Source organism: Trichosurus vulpecula, chromosome 1 (genome assembly GCF_011100635.1).
Source record: "Trichosurus vulpecula isolate mTriVul1 chromosome 1, mTriVul1.pri, whole genome shotgun sequence".
Classification (NCBI taxonomy): Eukaryota; Metazoa; Chordata; class Mammalia; order Diprotodontia; family Phalangeridae; genus Trichosurus; species Trichosurus vulpecula.
In genome coordinates, this window is record NC_050573.1 from 531424962 (window position 1) to 531447581 (window position 22620).

Consider the following 22620-nt stretch of genomic DNA (forward strand, 5'->3'; position numbering starts at 1 on the left):
TATTCATTAAGTGCCTACTGTGTGCTGGCTACTGTGCCAAACACTGGAGATGTAAAGAAAGCCCCTGCTCTTAGGAAACTCACAATCTAATAGGCACAGCAGCATGCAAACAAGTTATACCCAGAATCAATTGGAAACAATCAACAGAGGGAAGGCACTAGAATTCAGAGGGACTGGGAAAAGCTTCCTGAGATGTGGGATTTTATCTGGAACTTGAAGGAAGCCAGAAGGCAAAGATGAGGAGGGTAAGCGTTCCAGGCAGGAGGGACAGCCAGAAAAAATGCCCGGAGTTAGAAGAGTCTTGTCTGAATAAGGGCAAGGAGGCCAATGTGATGAAATCAAAGAGTATGCAGTAGGGTAGAAGGACTAAGAATACTGGAAAGTGGGATGTGGGATGAGGCAGATGTCAGGTGAAGATGTATCCTGAAGTCTGGGAGGAAGCAGGTCAGAGACAACTGAGGATCCTGCCCTCAGTACATAGCAAGGTGAAGGCAGGTTGGACATTGGAATCACAGAAAGGCAAAGAGTTGGCAGTATTTATCAGGAGTCAGAAACATGGTGCTGGTGGGTATTTCAAGTTAAGTCAGCAGCACTTATGAAGCACCTGCTGTGTGCCAGGCACAGCATTAAGCACTGGAAGCTCTATTTTTCAAGCATGAAAAAATAGTTAACGAAATGGTTTGAAACTGAAGCTTTATAGATGCTAATGAGGCCACAGGTAGGTTTTCCCCCAAGTCTCCTTGTAGCCAAAAGATTCAAACTCTTCTCCCTCAACCCACCGAACTCCCAGCCCCAAAAGTCTTGTAGCAATGCTGGCACAGAGTCTTCTTTTATTTCTAACAAAGTCCAAATGAGGAACAAGTGGTGGATTTGGAATCAGGTAATGGGGGTTTGGGTCCCACCTCTGCACTCACTAGCCGGGGGCCCCGGGGAGTCGTTTGAGTTTGGTAGGCTCCAGTTTTCCTCCTCTGTGAAATAAAAGGGTTAGATTAGATGATTGCTGAGGTCCCTTCCAGCCCTCGACAATTTCTAATTCTATTAGTAGTAGTGTAATAGCCAAAATTAAGGCAGCCAGAGTGACACCCCCCCACCCCCACCCCCCTGCCAAATACAAGGTTTCTGGAATGCAGAGACTGGATGGTCAGACTGAACCACCAAGGCTTGACACCTTGGCCTGTATTAGATTTGCCCCAGTTTTGTTATGATGAGCTGTACCTCAGAATTCTGTGCTACTATTTTTATGCCCTCAATCACTTTTCATTTCTCTCCTTGTTTGTAAACATTTGCGTGACTTATGATTCTCCAAGTACTCAAGATAGTAAGAACAACCTTTGAATTAATGACTTGCTTCTCCTTTTCTGTCTTTTCCTCTTCTTATTTCTTCTTCACCTTCCACTTAGAATCATAGAGGTGGGAGGGACTTTTGATAGTTCACCTAGCTCAACCCCCTCATATTGTAGATGAGAACTCCGAGGCCTAGATAAAGTACATAGGACCTAGCAGAAGTGAGATGAGAGCCCTGGGATTACTTTAGCTCGTTCCCACCATCAAGGCACCCTCCATGGAAGAACGTTTTCTGGGGTTGCTGAGAAGTCTGGTAGTCCTAGACGCAGAGCACAGAATCCTTGTTTTACAACCACAGTTATCACAGCCATGAAAGACTGCTTTGGCTGGTTAGCCTCCCTCTGCCTGTTGTAAGAAACCCTGGGACCCCCTCTACTGCCCTTCCCTATAAGAAACATATCCTGTTTAAAATTATTAGGAACTCTGTCCTTTCTGTGAAATGACTCTGAAAGGAGAAAGGGAGACTAACAAATGATTTTTAAAAAAAGACCAGGGAAGTAAGCTAATACTGTTACTATAATAATAATCACCGACATCTGCATGCCACTTTGAAGTTGTATATGAAACAAAGCACTTCACATACATTTTGTCATTTGAGTTTCACCAACCACCCTGCCAAGGTAGGTTTGATGGGCATTGTCATCCTTCTTTACAGATGAGAAACCTAAGACTTAGAGAAATTACATGATTAGCCCATGATCAAACAGCCAGTGAGGGTCAGAGGTAGAATTCGAACCCAGATCTTCCTGACTGTGAGGCCAGAAGACATTAGCTCTCATGAGCTGTTTCTTAACAGATTGTGTTGGAAGTGGATTGGGAGGGAGAAAGATTCTTTTTATCAACAATTACTACTGATACTGAGACTCTGACTTTATCAATACTTGCTAAATTTTTCCCAAAGAGTTTTATTGGACTCTAGAGAACTAAGACCAAAGGGTAGAAATTATAGAGGGTCAGTCAGATTTTTGTTTTATGGTAGAAAATACTCCCTAAGTAGTTGTTATTCAGGCATTTCAGGCATCTCCAGTTGGATCCCATTTGGAGTTTTCTTGGCGAAGATGCTGGAGTGTTTGCCATGTCCTTTTCCAGCTCATTTTACAGATGAGGAAACTAATGCAAGCAGGGTTAAGTGACTTGCCCAGGGTCACACAGCTAGTAAGCGACAGGGGCCAGCTTTAAATTCAGGTCTTCCTGACTCCAGGCCTGATGCCCTATCCATTGTGCTGCCTAGGTCTATCCAAAAGTGGGACAGGCTAAATAGTGAGGTAGTGAGTTCCCCATCATTTGAGCCCTTCAAATGCAGTATTGGGGGATGTTGAAAAGGGAATTCTTGCTCAGTTATAGGTTGGACTAGATGTGACCTCTGAGGTTCTTTGTTGTAGAGAGGATTCTGAGTCAACTATGCTGTGGACTCAAAGCCTCCTGAGGTCCCTCTAACTCAGATACTGTGAACTAAAATCTCTGCACACAAGATCCCATGGTCTCTACTGTCACTTAAAACCTTATGCTATATGCACCATTTACACTGCTCAGAATTTTGGAGCGCACCATCCTCATTGAGTATTTCTTCTCATTACACTTTATTAGGCAACCATCGCCCAGATTTAGCCGCTTTTCCAGATTTAGCCACCTTGCTCTGCCATCCTGACAGGGTTGATTTACAGGCCCAGATATTCAGCTTGCAGGGTTCAGCTAGGAAGAAGGCTACTTATTACCAATTCAACAAGCATTTAGTGAGCCCCTCTGTGTACCAGTCTTGGTGCGAAGATGAAAATGAAGCCATTTTTCTTCTTGGGAACCTTAGAGCCTTGCAATGGGAGATGTGAACTGATACTCCATAGACACTCCATCTGGCTTTGCTATTGCCTCCCCTACTGTTTCCCCAAGTGCTTTAAAATCAAACTTGATTCTAAATGTCCAGTTGGGCAGAGAATGCCCATCAGGACCTTCCTAGTCACTGTTTCCTAAAGGAGATTGACTGGAGACTGCATTTTGACTACACACACACACACATACGCATACACACACACACACACACACACACATATACACACACACATACACACATATATACACACACACACACACACATACACACATATATACATACACACACACACACACACACATATATATATATATTAACATATGGACACCATTCCCTTCATGTGTATAGTCACTGACAGAAACCATCATATGAACAGGTAAAAGTGACCCAAAGTAAAACCTAGGGGTTTTTTTTGGGGGGGGGTTGTTTTATTTTGTTTGTTTGGGGCAGTTTTGAATGAGTGAAGCAATAAGAAAGGGGGACTGCCTGTCTTGCAGAGAGGTGCTTTATTCACCTCGACCTGGGGCTGTGCTAATACCACAATAGCTGGGTAGTATTTCCCAAGGACTTGGTTTGTTATGCTTAGTTTGGTCCAACATCCAAGAGGTACTTTGTCAATGTTTTTGGACTAACTGACATCTAGGAGACTAACCTTGGGCAGACTGTCCCATTCAGTTTCTGGCTTCAGATCTGTGTTTCTCACCCAAGAGACCAACCACTCCCACGCCGCTACATCCTTTTAATTTCCTGATTCAAGCAGAAAGACAGCCCTGGCCCTCCTAGCATCAGGCTCCCATCTACTCTGAAACTCTGGCTGCGTGAAAGCAACCAAGTAGAAAGCGGTGACATTTTAAATGTGAAAAAACCCATCTTTTATTTATTTAATTCAAACCAACATGTGAATTATTCATTAAAGTTTATGTAACTGATTGAAATACAAGAAATTTGAAATGGGAAGAGTAATATCTTAACAAGGAAGTCGATAATTCGAAAGCATTGACTTTTTTCTACCCCATATTAAAGTGATTTTTCCATAGGTTTGCTTCCTCAGTCCTTTTCATTAAATGCTGGCTAGTTTGAATATAGGTTAGCTCGATGCCTTGTCCTCCTGTCTATCCAAATATCTTTTCACTAGCCTTTATCTTTCCCTTTTGACTTTGACAGACAGTTCATGAGAGGAACGTAATGGCCATCTGGCCCAGGTCCTGTTTTTAGGGGCTTCTCTGTCTAATGCTATTCAAAACTAAGTGATCTCCTTTCAAGATCTAGAAGTCAGATTCCCTATCCTTCATAAGCTAGCCCCCTTTACCTTTCCAGTCTCCTTTCACCTTACGCCCTCCATGTGCTCTTTGATCTAAAGATAAAAAAAAATAAAGATATTCTTTTCCAATGTAGGAACAAGACACTCCATCTCTCAGCCTGGGCATGTTCACTGACTGCTCCCCATGCTTGGAACTCTCCCTCTTCTTCTCCATCTCCCAGCTTCCTAGCTTCCTTCAGGTCCCACCTGAAATCCTACCTTCTACCACAGTATCCCTTTCCCAGTCTCTCTTAGTTCTAGTGCCTTTCCTCTGTTAAACGTTTCACTCTTTATTCTTGCTTGTACGTATTTGTTTGCTTGCCGTCTCCCACGTTAGATTGTGAGCTCCTTGAGGGCAGGGATTATCTTTTATATCTCCAGTGCTTAACAGAGTGTGCATGACACACAGTAGGCATTTACTAAATGCTTAATGACTGGCTGACTGCCCTCGTCAGTCCTACACTAAAGGCTCCCTCTTCCTCTTAAATGATAGTCAATAGAGCTTGGATTCAAGATTTGGATTCTTTCAGTCTCCTTATGGCATCGCCTTCCCCCTCCCCCACCTTTCTGTAGACACAATATGTCTATTTAAAGTTGCACAGTGTCCACAAAGCAGGCCAGAGAAGTTCCTAGTAAACTCAGCTTCTAGACAGCTTCTAGGTTTGCAGGCCCGTCCCACACCTTGCCTCTCTGTTCTTCTACCAAAGTGAAAAAAGGACTGATAATTCCTCCAGTTTGTGCATAGAATCTAGGTACAATCCTGACAAATACCATCCTTACTAACATCTGAATTTGCCAATCTCCCCCCAAATTTTTTAAGCTCTAGACTATGAGATTTCAAGGTATTGCTTTAATCTAAGAAAATTCCTGTATGGTAAGGGAAATAGGACATTGCCTTAGCCAAGAAGTTTCTTATTCTAATTTGGGCACAGAATACTTTTGCTTTTGGAATACATGGAAAGAATCCATAAATTCTGATCACTGGAGATAAATGGATACAATATAGGAGTGTTACCATAGAGATGAGAATCATCAGGAAGAGGTCAGCTGAGGAGGGGAAGGGAGGTAACAGCATGAGAAGGGTAGGGATACCTTGCCATTCTTAGGCCTGGGAGGGTAGAGGAGCAGGTGCTCCATGGAGAGCTGGACCTCTAGATCAGGAGTGTCAAACACTCTGGGGGCCTGCAGCACTCCCAAGAACAGCCCAAACCAGGTAAAATGTAACTAGGAAATATTTAACAAAATAAATAAAAAAAAATACAGTAGAACATAGATAGTGTTAAAATGTGGTTTTCTAAGTTAATATGTAATTGCAGGGATGTATTTTGACACCACAGGCCTAGGTCTCATTCTGTTCCATTCTAGGTGGGGCATTAAGGCACTGGGGGCTTCACTCACCTCTGCATTTCTAGTTCCCTCACACCTGTGTTTCCTTCCAATTGACTTGCCCTCCCCATGGCCAAACCCCCTCTCAGGGATATTGATTTGTGTTGTCTGAGATAGCAGTGACCTATCAAAAATCTGTCACAGATTTTTTTTTAATCATTCAGTAAAAACAATTTGGCAGCAAAACACTGCATTAGAGACAGTGGGAATATTGGCTTGGGAATCTCGAGACAAGGGTTCTCCTTCCACTCCTACCACAGACTTCCTCTGTGACCTTGGTCGCAGAGTCACCTCCTCCTTGGCATCTCATCTTCCTCCTTTTTAAAAAGAGAGGGTTGAGTCAGAGGATCTCAGAATTTCCACACAACTCTGAGATTCTGTGATTCTGTGGGGTGTTGTTAGCAGTAAAGGTATAGAATGCCACTGTCGGGTCAACGTTAATTATTATTCTCAAATGTTGAGATTGCTTTTTCCTAAGAAGAAAATGCCACCGTTGTGTGCACTCACAATATAGTATGACAAGGTCCCTTGCCCAGGAACAAAAACCTCACAGTGTACCTTTGTCCCATTATCTTGGAACAGGGTGCCCTGCTTTTAGGGACAGGGCACAGTGAGAAGCCCTGACTTGTGACACAATATTGTGACATCAGAGTTTGTGTAACCCCTTCTGCAGAAGTTGTCCCAGCCCATCCTTTCATGTCCTTTCCACACGCAGAAACTGAAGTGCCATCCGAGCTCTGGCCTGCTAAGAAACCAGCTGGGGAATTCAGTTTCTATGCAGACGTTGAACCAGTTCATAAACTTGGGCCCTGTCTACTTCAAGAGTTAATGAAATGCATAAATGATAGCGTTTTATATCCATGGGAAAAGGGGGATATTTACTTTTCCAAGGTCAGACTGCATTTATTACCAAAATTTAATTTTTTCCCCATTGGACATCTGAGATATATTAAAGGCAATGCAGTCTCTGACAGTGGTGAAATATTACCTCTGAGATGTGGTCAGTGAATTTTTACTTTTGCACATCGGTTTTTATCCTTTTAACAGTTCCATCTTAGGACTGTGTGGCTGAGAGAAGCCAGGAAGAATATTGGGGTCAGAGCTGCCAATTAACCTTTTGATTTTGTAGTCTGATTACTCGATTAATCAAGGGCCCTGAGCCAGAGGCCATGATGGAGAGGCATTTTGGCTGCGGAATAACAATGTCTAGAAAGACTCTTTGGGAGCCAATGTGATGAATGGGGAGGCCAAGAAGAGGTGGGTAGGTGGTACACAAATGTCTACACTTCCTACCCAAGTAAAGGAAACTTGAGCAGTGGGGCTCTCAAGGCCAATGGACAGGATTTTAGGGAATGCTGTTTGTCTTCTCACAGCACTGTTTGACGGAGCATGTGATTCCCGGGGTACTCGGGAAGAGGAAAAACACACGGTCCTGTGTGATCTCATTCATTCCACTTTCACTAATTCAGAATTTCTGCTTATTCTACCTAGGATACAGGTTCCCTCTGTACTCTCTGTGAAGAAAAAGTTTGAGAAGCAAATTGAGAATGAAAATGAAACTCTAAGAGATATCTTTAATCTACCTAAGAGATCCCATTTTAAAGGCTTCTGTGTATGACTTTGAGTATCCATGATTTCACAGATATAGGGGTTCTTTCCATTGACACAGATGACATAGTCTTCCATACCTTAATCAATAACTTAACATGTTGTACTCAGGTGACCCACATTCTGTGGTTAAGCTTTTCCATTTTACCCAGTGTTGTTCTTAAACAATATTTTGAAATATACTGAGGCCTGGTGAAGCTTTTGAGGTGACCCTCAAAAATCCAGGGTCACTTCTGTGCTATATAGCAAGGTATCAGAGTAGGACTTAAGTGGAAATCCAGTAGATTATATTCATGTAAATAGTGCTTCTAATTACAAATGAATTTTATCTTCCTGAAATACTTTCTTGTTCATCAAAATCTACATGCTATTCAGAGCCCAGCTCTGACTATATTAATTCACATTGATCTCTCTTTCCTGACATACAGTCTAGCACATGATTATATACATTGTCTTATACTATCATATAATTGTGTGTGTACGTGTGTTGCTTTCTCAGCTGTATTGGAAGGTTCTCAGAAGCTGATTTTGCATCTTATAGACTGTTTCCCCCAAAATGTGCAGGGCTAGGCATACTCTAGATACCTAGTAGATATTTTTTGAATTAAATGATCTAAGGTCTAAGAGCAGCTTGAAATGCATTGCTCATAGAGTTATTGAGTGTGTACTTGAGGGGGATCACACTCATTTTGTTCAAACACATTCCTCTTTCAGATTTGTCACTTTTTTAGACTGGCCTTTCCCCTGTGGGACTGAATGGATAGAGTTTCATTGTCATTTAAACCCCAGAATAATCTGCCCCCACCTTCCTAACCAAACCTCTTACTGCAAGCTGAAGGACAGAGACTAATAGATAATGTGGAGTAGTTGAAAGAGTTCTAGCCTGGAAACTAGGAGACCCTATAGTCCACACCTAGTGAGTTTGTTCCTTCTTCAGGCCTGTTTGTTCCTCTTTACAGATGAAAGACTTAAACTACATGCTTTTTAAGGTCTTAAGGAAGTCACTTAAACTTTCTGAGGCCAAATTTCCATGCCTATAAAATGGAAATCCTAGTAGACATTGTTATATCAGGAAAAACCCAAGACTAGGTGTCAAGATCTGAATTCTGCTTCATGCTTTGCTGCTTTTCAAAGGAGGATGCAGATTTCAGAGAGGCTGCTCATTGGAGCAAGGATTCTTACCCTAGGGTCTATGAACTTGAATGGAGAAAAGAATAAAATCATTAATTTTTGTTGTTGTTAATCATTTTCAGTAATTTCCAACTCTTTGTGAACCCTTTTTGGGGGTTTTCTTGGAAGAAATACTGGAATGGTTTTCCATTTCCTTCTCCAGGTCAGTTTACAGATGAGGAAACTGAAACAAACTGGGTTAAGTGACTTGCCTAAGGCAACACAGCTATTAAGTGTCTGAGGTCAAATTTGAACTCAGGTCTTTCTGACTCTAGGACCAAAACTCTGTCCGCTGTACCACCTAGCTCCCCCTAAATGACATCTAAATGAAATGTAACATTCCTTTCAATTATTTAATAACTTTATTCTGAAAAGGGGTCCATAGGTTTTACCAGTCTACCAGAAGGGTCTGTGACACACAAAAAGGTTAAGAACCCCTACAATAGAGTTCAACACTAAACGAGACCAGGGTGTAAGAGTAGGACTTACCAGTAATGTAACCTTGAGTAAACTATTTAACCTCTTAGCCTCACTTTCATGTCCTGTGAAACGGAGGTGATAGAATCATAAACACAGAGCTGGAAGTGACCTTACAAACTATCCCAACTCCCTCATTTTACAAATGGCTGAGAAAGGTGAATGACTTGCCCAAGATCACATGGGCAGGAAGTACCAGAGGTGAGATTTGAATATAGAGCCTTTGACTCCAAATCTAGAGTTCCTTCCGTTGTACCACATATGCGTTTATCCCTCCCCAAACTTTGAAACATACAAAACTGACATGTAGTTATAATATCATGATGTCATAGTATCATAGTTTTAGGACCGGGAAGGCCTTAGATGTTATTCTAGTCCAGCCACCTCAGATTAGGAAACTGAAACCCAGAGGCCTCTTTTGGCTCCATAATCCAATGTGATACCAAATGAGGAAGAACTCAGGGTGAGAGAGATGAGCAGGAGAGACAGATTTAATCAATCTATTATCTGGTGATGCGCCCATAGTGGTGATGCTAGGCATGCTTATCGGGACCATATCAGGACTCTCTGGCCTCCTCTCTCATCGAGGCTGTGGATAATATGACCCAGCCAGCTGTGTTGGCCAGAATGTGCCCCATACTTAGAGCAGTTCTGGGACACTAGGATGCAATATTTTGAGGACTTGCATTCCTCTCCTATTCTCATAGAGCACATCCTGTACCTCAGAGAGCCCCCAAGCTGGGCTCACTGATATTGATAGCCTTCCATGGCCGTGGCCTTCTGGAGAGGAAATCCCAGCTGCCACAGAGGAAGGGACACCCCAGCGTGACTGAACACGATTTAGCGGTTTGGCAGTCCTGGACAGTGTTGTTGATAAAGCAGGTTGATTTGGGAGGCATCTTCAGTGTGTTTAAGTAAAGCCAGTTGCACTAATTAATGGGGGGATAAATCGAGGTTTAATTACTCGGAAGGCACCTTGGGTGAAAGATTCATGGTAATTGTTGTGTATCCTCTTGATGGATTCCTGCAGCTGGCAGCTCCCTTTACAGCAATAAAACATGCAGTGTCTGCCCGGTGTCTCAGGGTCTCTCTTCTAGACTAGGACCCTTCCGCAGAGAGAGAAGCAACTGAAATCTGACGGGTCCTTACTTTCTTTGGAGTAGCTTTTAGATCTCCCCTCACTATCTACATCCCAATGAGATTTTCTCTACACATAGGTATGAAGTCAGATGGCTTGTTGACAGAGAGAATTCCCTAAACCAGGAATAATCCATATGTCTATAACACTTTTTATTTACAAAGCATATACATCATCAGTAATGTGCATGAAAAGAGTACTTGCAAACTCTCCAAAGTAGCAGGATGTAACGCCACTTGTAAACCCTTAGTTAGGCTGACACACTGTTACCATAGTAATTGATTTCACTGATATGAAAAAACCGGACCAAAAGGGCAATCCAAATTTCGGACACTTAAAATTTTCTCAATGACCAGTGTGCATGCATTGTCTCATTTAATCTGCACACCCCTGTAAGATAAGTAGGAAAGGTGTTGCTATTCTCATTCTACATGGGAAGAAACTAAAGGCTGAAAAGTTTAATTCCAGATACTTAGCTAAGTTCCAGAGCCAGATGTTTCAACTTTAGTTTAAGTCAGTCTCTTTTCTTCTGACTTGCCTTCTTGAAATCCACTTCCCAGTATGTGTTGGAATCCATGCTGCCTACTCTGCTTTCATGTGTTAACCCAGCAAGATGGCTTTTGACTAAGGTTAGTCTGCAGTAACCACAAAGTCATCCCTTTTGATGATACTAACAGAAATCTGGCAAGAAGCTCTGGGTCTGGCTGACATCCAGCATATAAGTCTGATATGCATTTTTAAACAGTAAGAAATTTTAGGGTGGAATTATCTCAAACTTGGAAGTCATGTATTGCTAATGAGAAGTGAGTCCTTCCTTCATAGCTTACCAGTCCTGAACAGTACTGTTAATAAAGCAGGATGAGGCGTCTTCACTGTGTGTAAGTTAAACTGGCAGTGACAGTCGTTTACCTATGTCCCTACCCCAATATAAAATTTTGAAATTTTGAACTTTAAAGATGAGGAAATCAAAGCTTAAAGGCATAAAGCCATGGGCAATCCCAGGACCGGAACCCAGGCTTCCTGCCTGCCAGCCTAGAGCCGTATGGAGAAGTTGAATTGCTGTCTCATACATTCTAACTTTGTAGATCTGAAAAAGAAGTTGGAAAGTTCTGAACTGAGAAATCAACGCCTAAAGGAGGTTTTCCAGACCAAGATCCAAGAATTCCGTAAGGTCTGCTACACCCTGACAGGCTATCGGATAGACTTCACCACAGAGAACCAGTACCGCCTTACCTCTATGTATGCAGAGCACAAATCAGACTGTCTCATCTTTAAGGTAAGTTTCTATTTCTATTTCAAAACCTTTCCACTTCACTCTGTGCTCTGCTGTTAATCTTTGATAAAGCTGATGACACGTGCTTTCCGTTCTAATTGGTAGAAGAAATCAAGTCATTAGCTCTTGATAAATGAGTGCTTTTCTGCTGAGGATGTCCCCAGGTTCTGAATACAGAGTGCCACAAAAAAAAGTGCCTGCTTTTTCCATCTAGCCAAGTGTACTAATTTTATCTTCTCACCAGTACCCAAAGGACCCTGCTCCATGCTCTTGCCTCTCATAGTTTCTTATCCAGTGGAATATCTTCACTCAGTTTCCTGCCACTTCTCAGCAGGCTACTGATTCTCCTCCAGGGTGGTCTATGTTTTGCCTGCCCTATATCCATATCCATTCTTGCTTTTGCTTATCTTTTCCAAGTAGAGCCTCCCTCAGTCCTACCCAAGTGACAAGGTGGTAGCCCTATTCTGGTGGACAGCTTGTCACCTGGTGAGTTCTCAAGAGAACACTAGCTAAAAATGCTATGCTATTACTTGATCAAAAAGTTACACAGGAAAAGAAAAGGTTGGTATCAATTCATCAATAAACTATGCAAATAAGTATTCTATTACACCTTAAAAAGAATTCCAAAGAATTCTATTTGGTGAATTTTGGTGAAGACATTCTTTAACCTGATGGAATTGTGTCCATTTAGATTGGATCCCTTGGTTTCTGGGCAGAGATTGCATGAGAGAATGAAGCCTTTATGGGATTGAATATGGTTCCGATAAGCATACCCAGAGATTCTTTTAAATTAGTGAAGTAGTTGAAAGTACTTCCCCTCCGCCTCTTTAAAGTATGATGCCCACTTGAGTATCACGTTGGGAACTGGGATTGGGAATGGACTTTGCGACTCCAAGGAGTAGCTGTCCCTAGCTCTGGTGAGTTGCTATCTTAAGCAGTTATTACACAGCATTGCAGTAAATTAAGAGTTAGCATACAGAGAGCACTTTAGTGCTGAAGGGATTGGTCATTTATTTGGCATACTTGCTCCCTACACTGATACAGGTCATATCTCCTCCCTTACTCAGTGAGTGGTTTTTAATTGTAACTGTTTCTTAAAAATCCCTCACCCCACCGCCAACCATATGATGAACTTTTCTGACAGCAGTTAGGCAGGTCCTTGGACCAAAAACCCATCACCAAGTCTGTCCTGGAAACTCTGCCAGCTTAGTAGGATTTGCAAGAGTCGAGGCTCCACCAGCATAGCCTTCAAGAACGCAGGTCACTGCCATGTCACAAACAGACATAGGAATCAGACTTTTAGTAGAGGATAGAGGAGAACCCCCAGCTTCAACTGGGATTGAAGTTAGTTCATTTCAGTTCAACAAACATTTATTCAGCACATACTGTATACAGAACACTACGAGGTATTCTTGGAGAGATGCAAAGTTTAGGTGCTGTATGTTTCCTTCCCCTTATGGAGTTTATATTCTGTGGTGTATATGTGACACCTCACTCAAACCTTTACTTACTTTAGTACTTGAAGGACCTGGGATTTCATTCCCATGGACACTCCCTCCATCACAGCTGCTCCATGCCATAGGAGATGTGCTTGTTTAGTTTACTCTTTCCCAGAAAATGTATTACTCTTGTGGCGTGTTCACCCTTCTGTCAATTAGCATCTCCAAAGCAAGCTGGGTTGATCCTAAGGCAGCAGACATAAGCATACCACCAGGCGAGTATTTCTAGCTCCCAATCACTGTATACAAAATGATACATCATAAGTCTGAGAGATGCAAGCTTATAGTACAATTTGAGGTCCAAGGAAGGCTGTTACTGACTGGTGGAATCGGGAAAGGATTCAAGATGGCATTTGAGCTGGTTAGAGACAAGGAAGAGCTGGCTGATTGTAAGAATTATGAAGGTTTGGAATGGGTTATTGAAGGAGCATGTGAGCAGAATATGCAAGATGATCTTTGGAAATCTAGTTTGGATCTCAACTTCTGTATCTGATTGAACTATTTGATACATGCTCAATACAAAAATCAAGCTTTGGATTGTATTACTTGACACTATTCAAGTTGAAGTTCCAGGTTGCCAAACCTGCTCTCCTCTCTATGCCCTCTTCATCCCAGCCAGACGTAGGGCTTCAGAACCCACTCTCTTGTTCAGCTCAAAATCATAACAAGAATCATTAAAAATGAATTACTCCAGCCAGCTAAGCTGGAGGAGTATCCTCGTGCTGAGCCAATGAACTGAGCCCAAGCACCCCAGCCAATGCTCCCTACCATTTACAGCACAATTGGGAGCCCTTGTGTTCTTCATCGCAACAACTGCAATTAGCCCTTGAATTATCCCTGCTTTGGTGTGAGGCTTCCTGGGGCCATGGAGCCAGTGTGCCATGGCAGCAGGGTCAAGGAATGGAAGGGGATAGAGAGCAACTCAAGGCTAAAGACAGCCCCCATTTTATTTCCCTCTCTGCCCAGTGGTGAGATGAACGAGGGCAGAGGCCAAGGAATCATACTAGTGATAAGGAAGCTAAGTTGCTCTTCTTTGATGTTATAGGCTGGTCTGGCACTTCAGGCCCAGGATTGAAATGAAATGAGATACTTGTAGGCCCTCTAGCAGTTGTCCAAAAAAGGTTTACTTTGACGTAGAGTGGAAAAGATTCTCAGCAAGGATATATCGTTGCTTCAGCTAGACACAGCCCCGTCTTGTCTCTGTTTGGAAATGTGTCTGGTCATCCAGCTGTTTAGATTCCTGTGGGCCACTTAGTGACTTGGAAAACCACAAATTTACATTATCTGTGTTATGTTCTTATTTATTTTGTCAAACCTTTCCCAGTTACGTTTTAATCTGGTTTAGCCACACACAGGAGTTTCATGCCTATGTAGCCTGTAGGCTGCAAATTTGACACCTCCGTCCTACAAAACTAGGAAGCTTGAACCTTATCCCTCTCAACCAATCAAGTCTCAGGAACAGCTCCCCTGCCTTTTGGGACAAAAGCTAATCTATCCTACATCGTAGATATTGCTCCTACAGCACTCAGCATCCAAACGGTAAGAACAAGACGTGATATAGTGTTAGTCACTGCCTTACTCCATACCCAGATGCCCCAATCTTGCTAAGTGCTCGCACACATGGACTTAGGCTTTCCTACATTCTGAAATCAATCCTGAGTGGCATGTACACTGAGAACCATTGACCTTTGGTTTTCTCTAAATCCCTTGTTGCTGGCATCCTCTGCCTGTTGCTTCTTGACTATGTTTTGACCCCCTTTTGCCTGGGTGCCTCCATCTTTGTTTCTAGTTGTACTTACCTCCCAGTTACTAGATCTTGCCCCGTGGTAGTTGCCTCTTCCTTTTCTTAGCTGACTGCTCTTGGCTTGACCTCTGTTGACTCAGAGTGCCCACCCGCTCCTTCTGTTTGTCTATATATCTGCTATATCTGTATATCTCCCCTAACTCACTTCTAGATTTGCTTCCTAAGTCTCAAGTTAACAAATAAAAATGTCTCTGAGACACTAGAGGTACCAACAGATGGATAGTAAGGATCTTACATTTTGGGACATGTTCAAAGACTCAGAGAGGGACAGTACTGTGTCTGAAGATACAGAGCGCACTCCAGACTTCCAGGCTAGTATCTAGCTAAGAAACTTGCTTGGAATCTGGGGAAACCAGGTTGGGAGTTTAGGAACTGTTTAGGAGGGAGTTAAAGAGAAGAGAGAGAGAGCTTAAGATACCGTTCCTCCTAACTGGGACTAGTACCACTTAGATCATTATAATTACTTACACTTTTTATAGCACTTTACAGACTTCTTCATACCAACCCTGTGAGGCAGGTAGTATCAAGCTTACCATCCTTATCTTACAGACAAGGAAACTGAGGTACAGAAAGCTGAAGTGACATCTCTGCGGTCACAAAGCCAAGAAGTTATTTTACTGGACCTACGTCAACTCCCCAGACTCTGAACTCAGTCTCCTTTTCACTACACCAACTGCATTCCATGTGTTATACAGTCCATTCTCAGATGTTCTCTTTGCCTTCTATGCAAAAAGCACTATCTTGTCTTATATATGAGATAATACATGTGTGATGGCAGTAAACCAGCAGGCCCCCTGTTCTGCAGTGGCTGAAGCACATTCCATGAAGGCCTGAATCTGTACCTTGACCAATTCTATGGAGAACTGTGCTCATCTCGGAAGCACTTGGGCCTTAGGATGATGCAGCAAACCCTTGTTCCCCACCTCACTCCATGACTGAACTTTGGACCACACGATTCTACTTAAGTGATCAGGGCAGAGGCTTAGCACTTGGTGGGATGGACTCTAGTTGAGGCTGGCAGGCCCCATTATACTAATAAAAACTTTTGTTTCTATGCCACTGTTCTAATGAAGCTCTTAGACCATTTTTACAAATGTTATATGGCTGGTTCTCATAGCAACTCTTCGAGAGTATAAAAGACTGGAATTCTTTCCCAAATTACCCACGGTCACATATAGGTATTACTCTTTTTTTTCTCAGACCCTACATTCGCCACATTTATGATTCCTCATTATTCAAGAGCTTTCTGTGTCACACCATAAAACGAGGAAGAGTCTAGAGCTCAAATCCTGACTCCTGGCCCTCTGAGCTTCCACATCCCACTTTTCCAGAGCTGGGAAGATGAGGTAGATTGTTCAGAAACAGATTAGGCTCTTAGTCAAATGAATGAGACTCAGAGAGTGTCTAAATTTCAGCTAGATTTAACTCAGTTGTTGTATAACAAGAGTCACCAATTCTTTTCCTAATAGACTTTTAAAAAAATTTCCCTCAGGTTTTATTATTGCTACCTCTTGACTAGAAAGAAATTTTAAGTTGCTGACAGGGGAGAGACACATGGTAGCGATAGTCTGGTTGGCGATAACCAACTGCATCACATTTCCCCATCTTCAGAGGAACACAATTCAACCTGGAAAAAGAGAAAGCCTAAGTTGTTGGCCATGCTCTTTCAGGGACATTTGTGCCACTGCTTAGGACAGTTGTAACATGACCCTGTTTTGCTGATTCCCAACGGGGTCATTACTCTCCAGTCCCAAGCTCCAGATTCGACCTGCCCCATAGAATGTAAGCCTCATGAAGGCAAGGACTTGTTTCTTCTTTGTCTTTGAACCCCCAGCACCTAGAATAGTGCCCATTCCATAGTCTTAATGAATGCTTGTTGAATGACTGACCGAAACCTCATTTTAGAAGGGGAGAATGAGTCACTGACAGTTTTGGCTTTGAAATCTGGAGGTGTTTTAGTTAGGTTTGCACCTGTGTTTAAGCCTTCTTCTGCCTTCCACCATCACTATTGATCTCTCCTCACTCAAGGGGTTTTCATAACAAAAGAGAAATCCTCTCCCCTCTCCCGAGACCCTGGAGCCAAACCCAGTGCTCCCTTCTGGAAGGAGTAAAACTCCCAACAAAAGCACCTTGAGTCTTGAGTTTCTCCTTTATCATTTGTTTCCTTATCAACTGCCTCCCGTAAGCCTGAGGCCAGTGAAGCTTGTCATTCAAAATACCTGCAGGAAGAGTGTTGCTCTTTCTCCCCTAACCAAATACCAAGCTGATGCCAAGTCTTAGAGCTAGATGCTGGTTTCATGCTGGGGTTATGTGTTTATGCAGAAATCTCCAAGAAGCAAATGACTGGGAGGATGTAGGCGCATTTCATTAACCTGAAGAGGTCAGAAAGCAGGGAGGCTATTTATATTTATTTCCCTCTCAAAATTTGTAGAACTAGCTTCATGTAATTAGGCCAGAAGAATCCACTAGCTCCTGCCAGGCCTTTCCAGCATGTTCAGAAGTCAGGCATAGATGAAGAAATCTTAAGGCCATGAAAAACCAGAGTCTGCACAGTATCATGCACAGTAAACCACGTCCTTTATAGATGCTGGAGATGATTGCTAAACATCTACATGATACTGTTCTTTAACATAGAAGAAAGAATACTGGATTTGGAGCCAAATCCGGGCTTTGGCTCTTCCTTTTTGATTTGGGGCACCCCTCTCTGAGCTTCATTTTCCTCATGTGTAAAAAATCCTCATACAGTCCCTTCTAGCTCTAAAGCTGTGATCCTAGGGTAGGGCCTGGTTCCAATGGTCTCTATGTGACAAGTGACCAGCGAATCTGTGAGTAATGCTGAGCTCATCAGGAAGCCCAAAAGATGAAGATCAGAGCACTGTTTGAACATGACAGATGACATTATTACAATAAACCATATATGAGTGGTGGCTTAAGATTGTGGAGTGCCCTGATGTAGCTATGCAACCTGTCTCCCTCCGTAGTTTTCCCTTGAAGTGATGTGAAGTCATCATTCAGCTAGAATTGTTTATTGGTGGCCAGTCAAGAGGGCTTTCTTGGAGTCATCAAGGCTGCTAAATTAATGAAACTGTAAAAACTCTTTCATACATGTACCTCTAATACACACATACCCATATCATTTGTAACATAAGATGTGAAGATAGGTAGACATAACTGAAATGTTAAAATTCAGGACAAGATGCAGAGCTGCTGTGTCAAAGTTTAATCTTTTACAAGTTGCTCATAGAGGGTCACGGCAGAAGCAATTTGTCTTGAGGGTTCACCAGCCCCAAAGGAGCACCTAGGAAGGGAAACCACCAACTGCATCAGTTACCTGGGTTAATCAAGAGAGTTAAACCAACAGCAAATGGCAATCAATTCCTACCACTGCAGCTCTGGAATAGAGAACCCCTTTGGTATGCAGTGAGCTACACGCCCTTTCCTTTGCATGGCTCGGGCTTGAGTGTGTCTTTATTGAGAAGGCTCCATTCCTCCTGGGTGTTAGTTCGTTTTGACTGAAGGTGACAGTCCTTCTTCTTCAATCCAGACTCTCCTGCATTTTTGGGTGTGAGTGTGAAATGAAAATGAGGAGGTATAGCCAGGGTACTTAACCGTTCACAAGCTGCCAGGATACCAGCATCATCCCTCAGCATGCTTCCAAACTTCTTATAACAAAACTGAAACATAAGGCAAGACATACTTTTAGCCAAATCAAAACTTTCCTTCAATTATGTCTGTGTTTTTTCTTTAGTTATGTCTGTGTTTTTTCTTCTCTCTGTGTAAGCCTACCTTTATTTCCTTCCCTTTCCTCCTGTCCCCACAGATCTTCAGAGAAAAGTCACAATGCCACTGCAAGAATGCTAGACTTTCAGAAGACATCTTGTACACACACACACACACACACACACACACACACACACACACACAGACACACACAGAGTCAGAAACCACAATGGATCTTAGCAGTAGACCAGGCCCAGCAGTGAGCTGCCAGAGAGAAGACTGGCCTCCATTGCCTCCTCCAGCTTGTTAATTACCTGTGGTTTTGTTTTTATATTTCACTTTACATTTTCTGGTGCAGCATTCTGGGGATTTAATCTCTGCCCAGCTCTGGGAGATACAGCTGTCTGCATCTTAACATGACATCTCAAATCAAATGGGATGGATTTAGAATTGCAGAAAAGGTCAAGGAACCCTTTTTCTTTTTCTTTTCCCTTGGTGTTACAATCAAGGACTCTGGAACTAGGACCTGTCAACCAGTCTGTTGAGGTTACACAGACTGAGGAATCTACTGGGGGGAAACGTCTCTTGCAGGCCTGTCCTGTCTCTCTTCCTTTCTTACTGTTGCTCTGATACTATAGTTGGGTGTCAGGTAGGCCTCTCACATGCTCCAACCATCTCCTCTTTCCTCTCTACTTAATTTTTTTTTTCTCACAGTCTTAACCAAAGTTCATCTTTGGGCTTTTTAAAAAAACTATTTGAGATGAGAGAGAATCAACGTGTGTAACACACAAAAAGTCTGTTCTCTGTTAAACCCTCCTCAAATGTGCATTCCAGGTGTGATAGGGCCATGACCTCCAATGGTTTAGACCAACAAATAAGGGAGAATATACCATACTGAGTCCTCAACTACCGGTTTTCAATATAAGCAGTGACCACCCACTATAGGCCCATATTTTCATTGACTGAAACGATTTCAATAACTTCTCACCTCCTCTCTATTTCCCAATCTGGGCTATCTTCATACATCTGCCGAGTGCTCAGAAATCTCCAGTGGATCCCTATTACTTACCAAGCAAAGTTCAAACCGCTTTGCCTACACTTCAAGGCCCTCCATAATCAGAGACCATTCTGCCTTTCTATCCTTGTCTCACCACCTCCTTGCCTTTGCTAATGATATTCCCTTTTCCTGAAATGTGTTTTCCTCTTCCTTTTTCAGTTGTAAATTTCTAGCTGCCCTTTAAAGCCCAGCTTATATACCATTTGTTCCACAAAGCCTTATTGGTAACAATCTTTCTCTTAAATCTCACCAAGCTTTTTGTTTTGCACCTCTCAGACTCACTCATGGACATAAGCCTAGTGCAGTTACTTGAAATCAGGAAGTTAAACAATTAGCAAGCATTGTTAAGTGTCTGTTATGCGCCTGACACCATTTCAGGTCACTGAGTAGACAATAAGAAAAACAATACACAAGGAGCTTATGTTCTCTCAAGGGAATGACAGGTACATAAACTGTACAAAATTAAGTCACGGTAATTGGGAACAGGGAAGCATCAGGAATGGTTTTCTGTAGGACGAAGGATATGAGCTGAACTTTGAAGGACACTAGGAATCCTAAGAAGTGAAAATGAAAAAGAATGCAGTCCAGGAATAGCAAATAGCCTTTGCAAAGACACACAGATGAGAGGTGAAATGCCATGTGTGAGAAGCAGTAAGAAGGTTGGTTTGACTGGACCATGGACTATGGGAAGAGAAGTAATATGTAAGACTGGAATGCTAGGATATTAGGGCCAGGTTGTGAAGGGCTCTAAATTCCAGAGGATTTTGTAGTTGATGCTAGAGGAAGAAGGGAGCCAGTAGAATTTAATGAGCAGGAGAGTGATTCCTGGGCTTTTGCAGCTTTGTAAAGGATGGATTGTTGAATGCAGAGACTTGTGGTAGGAAGGCCCATTAGAAGGCTATTGTGACCAGGGAGAGCCAAAACAGAAAATGAAACCTATAAACTAATTTCCTTAATAAATATTGATGCAAAATTTTTAATAAAATACTAGCAAAGAGATTACAACGATGTATCACAAAAATCATACAATATGACCAAATCAGATTTATACCAGGAATGAAAGGCAATTAAGAATAATTGACCATATCAATAACAAAATGAACAAAACTCATATGATTATTTCAATAGATGCAAAAAAAGCTTTTGACAAAATATATCCCATTCTTGGTTTTAAAAACAAAACAAAACACTAGAAAGCATAGGAACAAATGGAGTTTTTCTTAAAATGATAAGTAGTATCTAAAACCAAGAGCAAACACTATCCCTAATGGGAATAAACTAGAAGCCTTAACAATAAGAACAGGGGTGAGGCAAGGATGACCGTTATCACCACTATTTTTCAGTATTGTAATTGAAATGCTAGATATAGCAATAAGACAAGAAAAAGACATTGAAAGAATGAGCATAGGCAATGACACAAAAATATCACTCTTTTGCTGAAGATATGATGGTTGACTTAAAGAACCCTAGAAATTCAACTAAAAAACTAGTCAAAGCAATCAGCAACTTTAGCAAAGTTGTAGCATATAAAATAAACCCATACATCATCAGCATTTCAGTATATTACCAACAAAACCCAGGAAGAGATTGAAAGAGAAATTCCATTTAAAATAACTACAGACAACATAAAATAGTTTGGGGTCTACCTGACAAGACATACACACACATATGTATATGAATACAAACATAAAATACTCTTCACACAAATAAAGACCTATCTAAATAATTTGAGAAATATTCATTGCTCATACATAGGGCAATTAATATAATAAATTATAATATCATATCATACAATTATATAGAATATGCAAAATATATTATGATATATGATATTGTTGACAATATCAATATAATTATTCTGTATATAATTATACAACATAATTCTGTGATAAATATAATAAAAATGATGATACTACCTAATTTAATTACTTATTCAGTACTGTGTCAATCAAAAAGTAACAGAATTCATCTGGAGGAACAAAAGGTCAAGAATATCAAAGGAATCAATGGAAAAAGTGGGAAGTAAAGGTGACTAGCAGTATCAGATCTCAAACTCTGCTACAAAGCTGTAATCATCAGAGCAATTTGGTACTGGATAAGAAATAGTGTGCTTAATCAATGGAACAGATTAGGTACCCAATATACAGAAGCAAATGAGCACATTAGCATAGTGTTTGATAAACTCAAAGATCCCAGCTGGTGGGTCAAGAACTCACTATCTGACAAAAATTTCTAGGAAAACTTGAAAATAGTCTGGCTGAAACCAGGCATAGATTAACATCTCACACTGTCTACCAAGATAAGCTCAAAATGGATACATGATTTAAACATGAAAGGTGGATGATATAAGCAAATTAGTGGAGTATGGAAGAAATTGCCTGCCAGGTCAATAGGTAGGAGAAGAGTTCGTGACCAAACAAAAGATAGAGAGGTTCACATTAGGCAAAATGGGTAATTTTGATTTCATAAAGTTGAAAACTTTTTGCACAAACAAAACCAATACAGCTACAATTAGAAGAAAAGCAGGAAACTAAGAAAAATATTTGTATCAAATTTCCCTGATAAAAATCTTGTTTGTCAAATAATATAGGGAACTGAGCCAGATTTATAAGAACAAGATGCCAGTCCTTGAATAAATGTTTAAGGTTGATGAATTTCTTCAGAGGAAGAAATCAAAGCTATTAATAGTCATATGAAGAAATGCTCTAAATTACTAAAAATCAGAGAAATGCAAATTAAAATAACTCTGAGATGCCATCTCACACCCATCAGATTGGCTAACATGACAAAAAAGAAAAATGATATGTGTGGGGAAAACGAATGCACAAATGTACTGTTGGTGGTGCTGCGAACTAGCCCAACCATTCTGGAGAGAGATTTAGAACTATCCCCAAAAAGGTATTAAACCTGGCAATACTGCTAGTAGGCCTATACCCCAAAAAGATAGAAGCAAAAGGACCCATATATACAAAAATATCTATAGCAATTCTTTTTGTGGTGACAAAAAATTGGAAAC

At 41.5% G+C, this 22620-nt stretch overlaps 1 protein-coding gene across 1 annotated transcript in view; it reads left to right on the forward strand.

Annotated features, from left to right (window-relative positions):
• The window catches only part of MAD1L1 (mitotic arrest deficient 1 like 1), an 882417-nt gene that overhangs the window by 644750 nt on the left and 215047 nt on the right, over nt 1-22620 (forward strand). The window contains exon 17 of the mRNA XM_036741311.1: nt 11337-11527. Coding sequence (XP_036597206.1) covers nt 11337-11527 — 191 coding nt within the window. The remainder of the gene's footprint in view (nt 1-11336; nt 11528-22620) is intronic.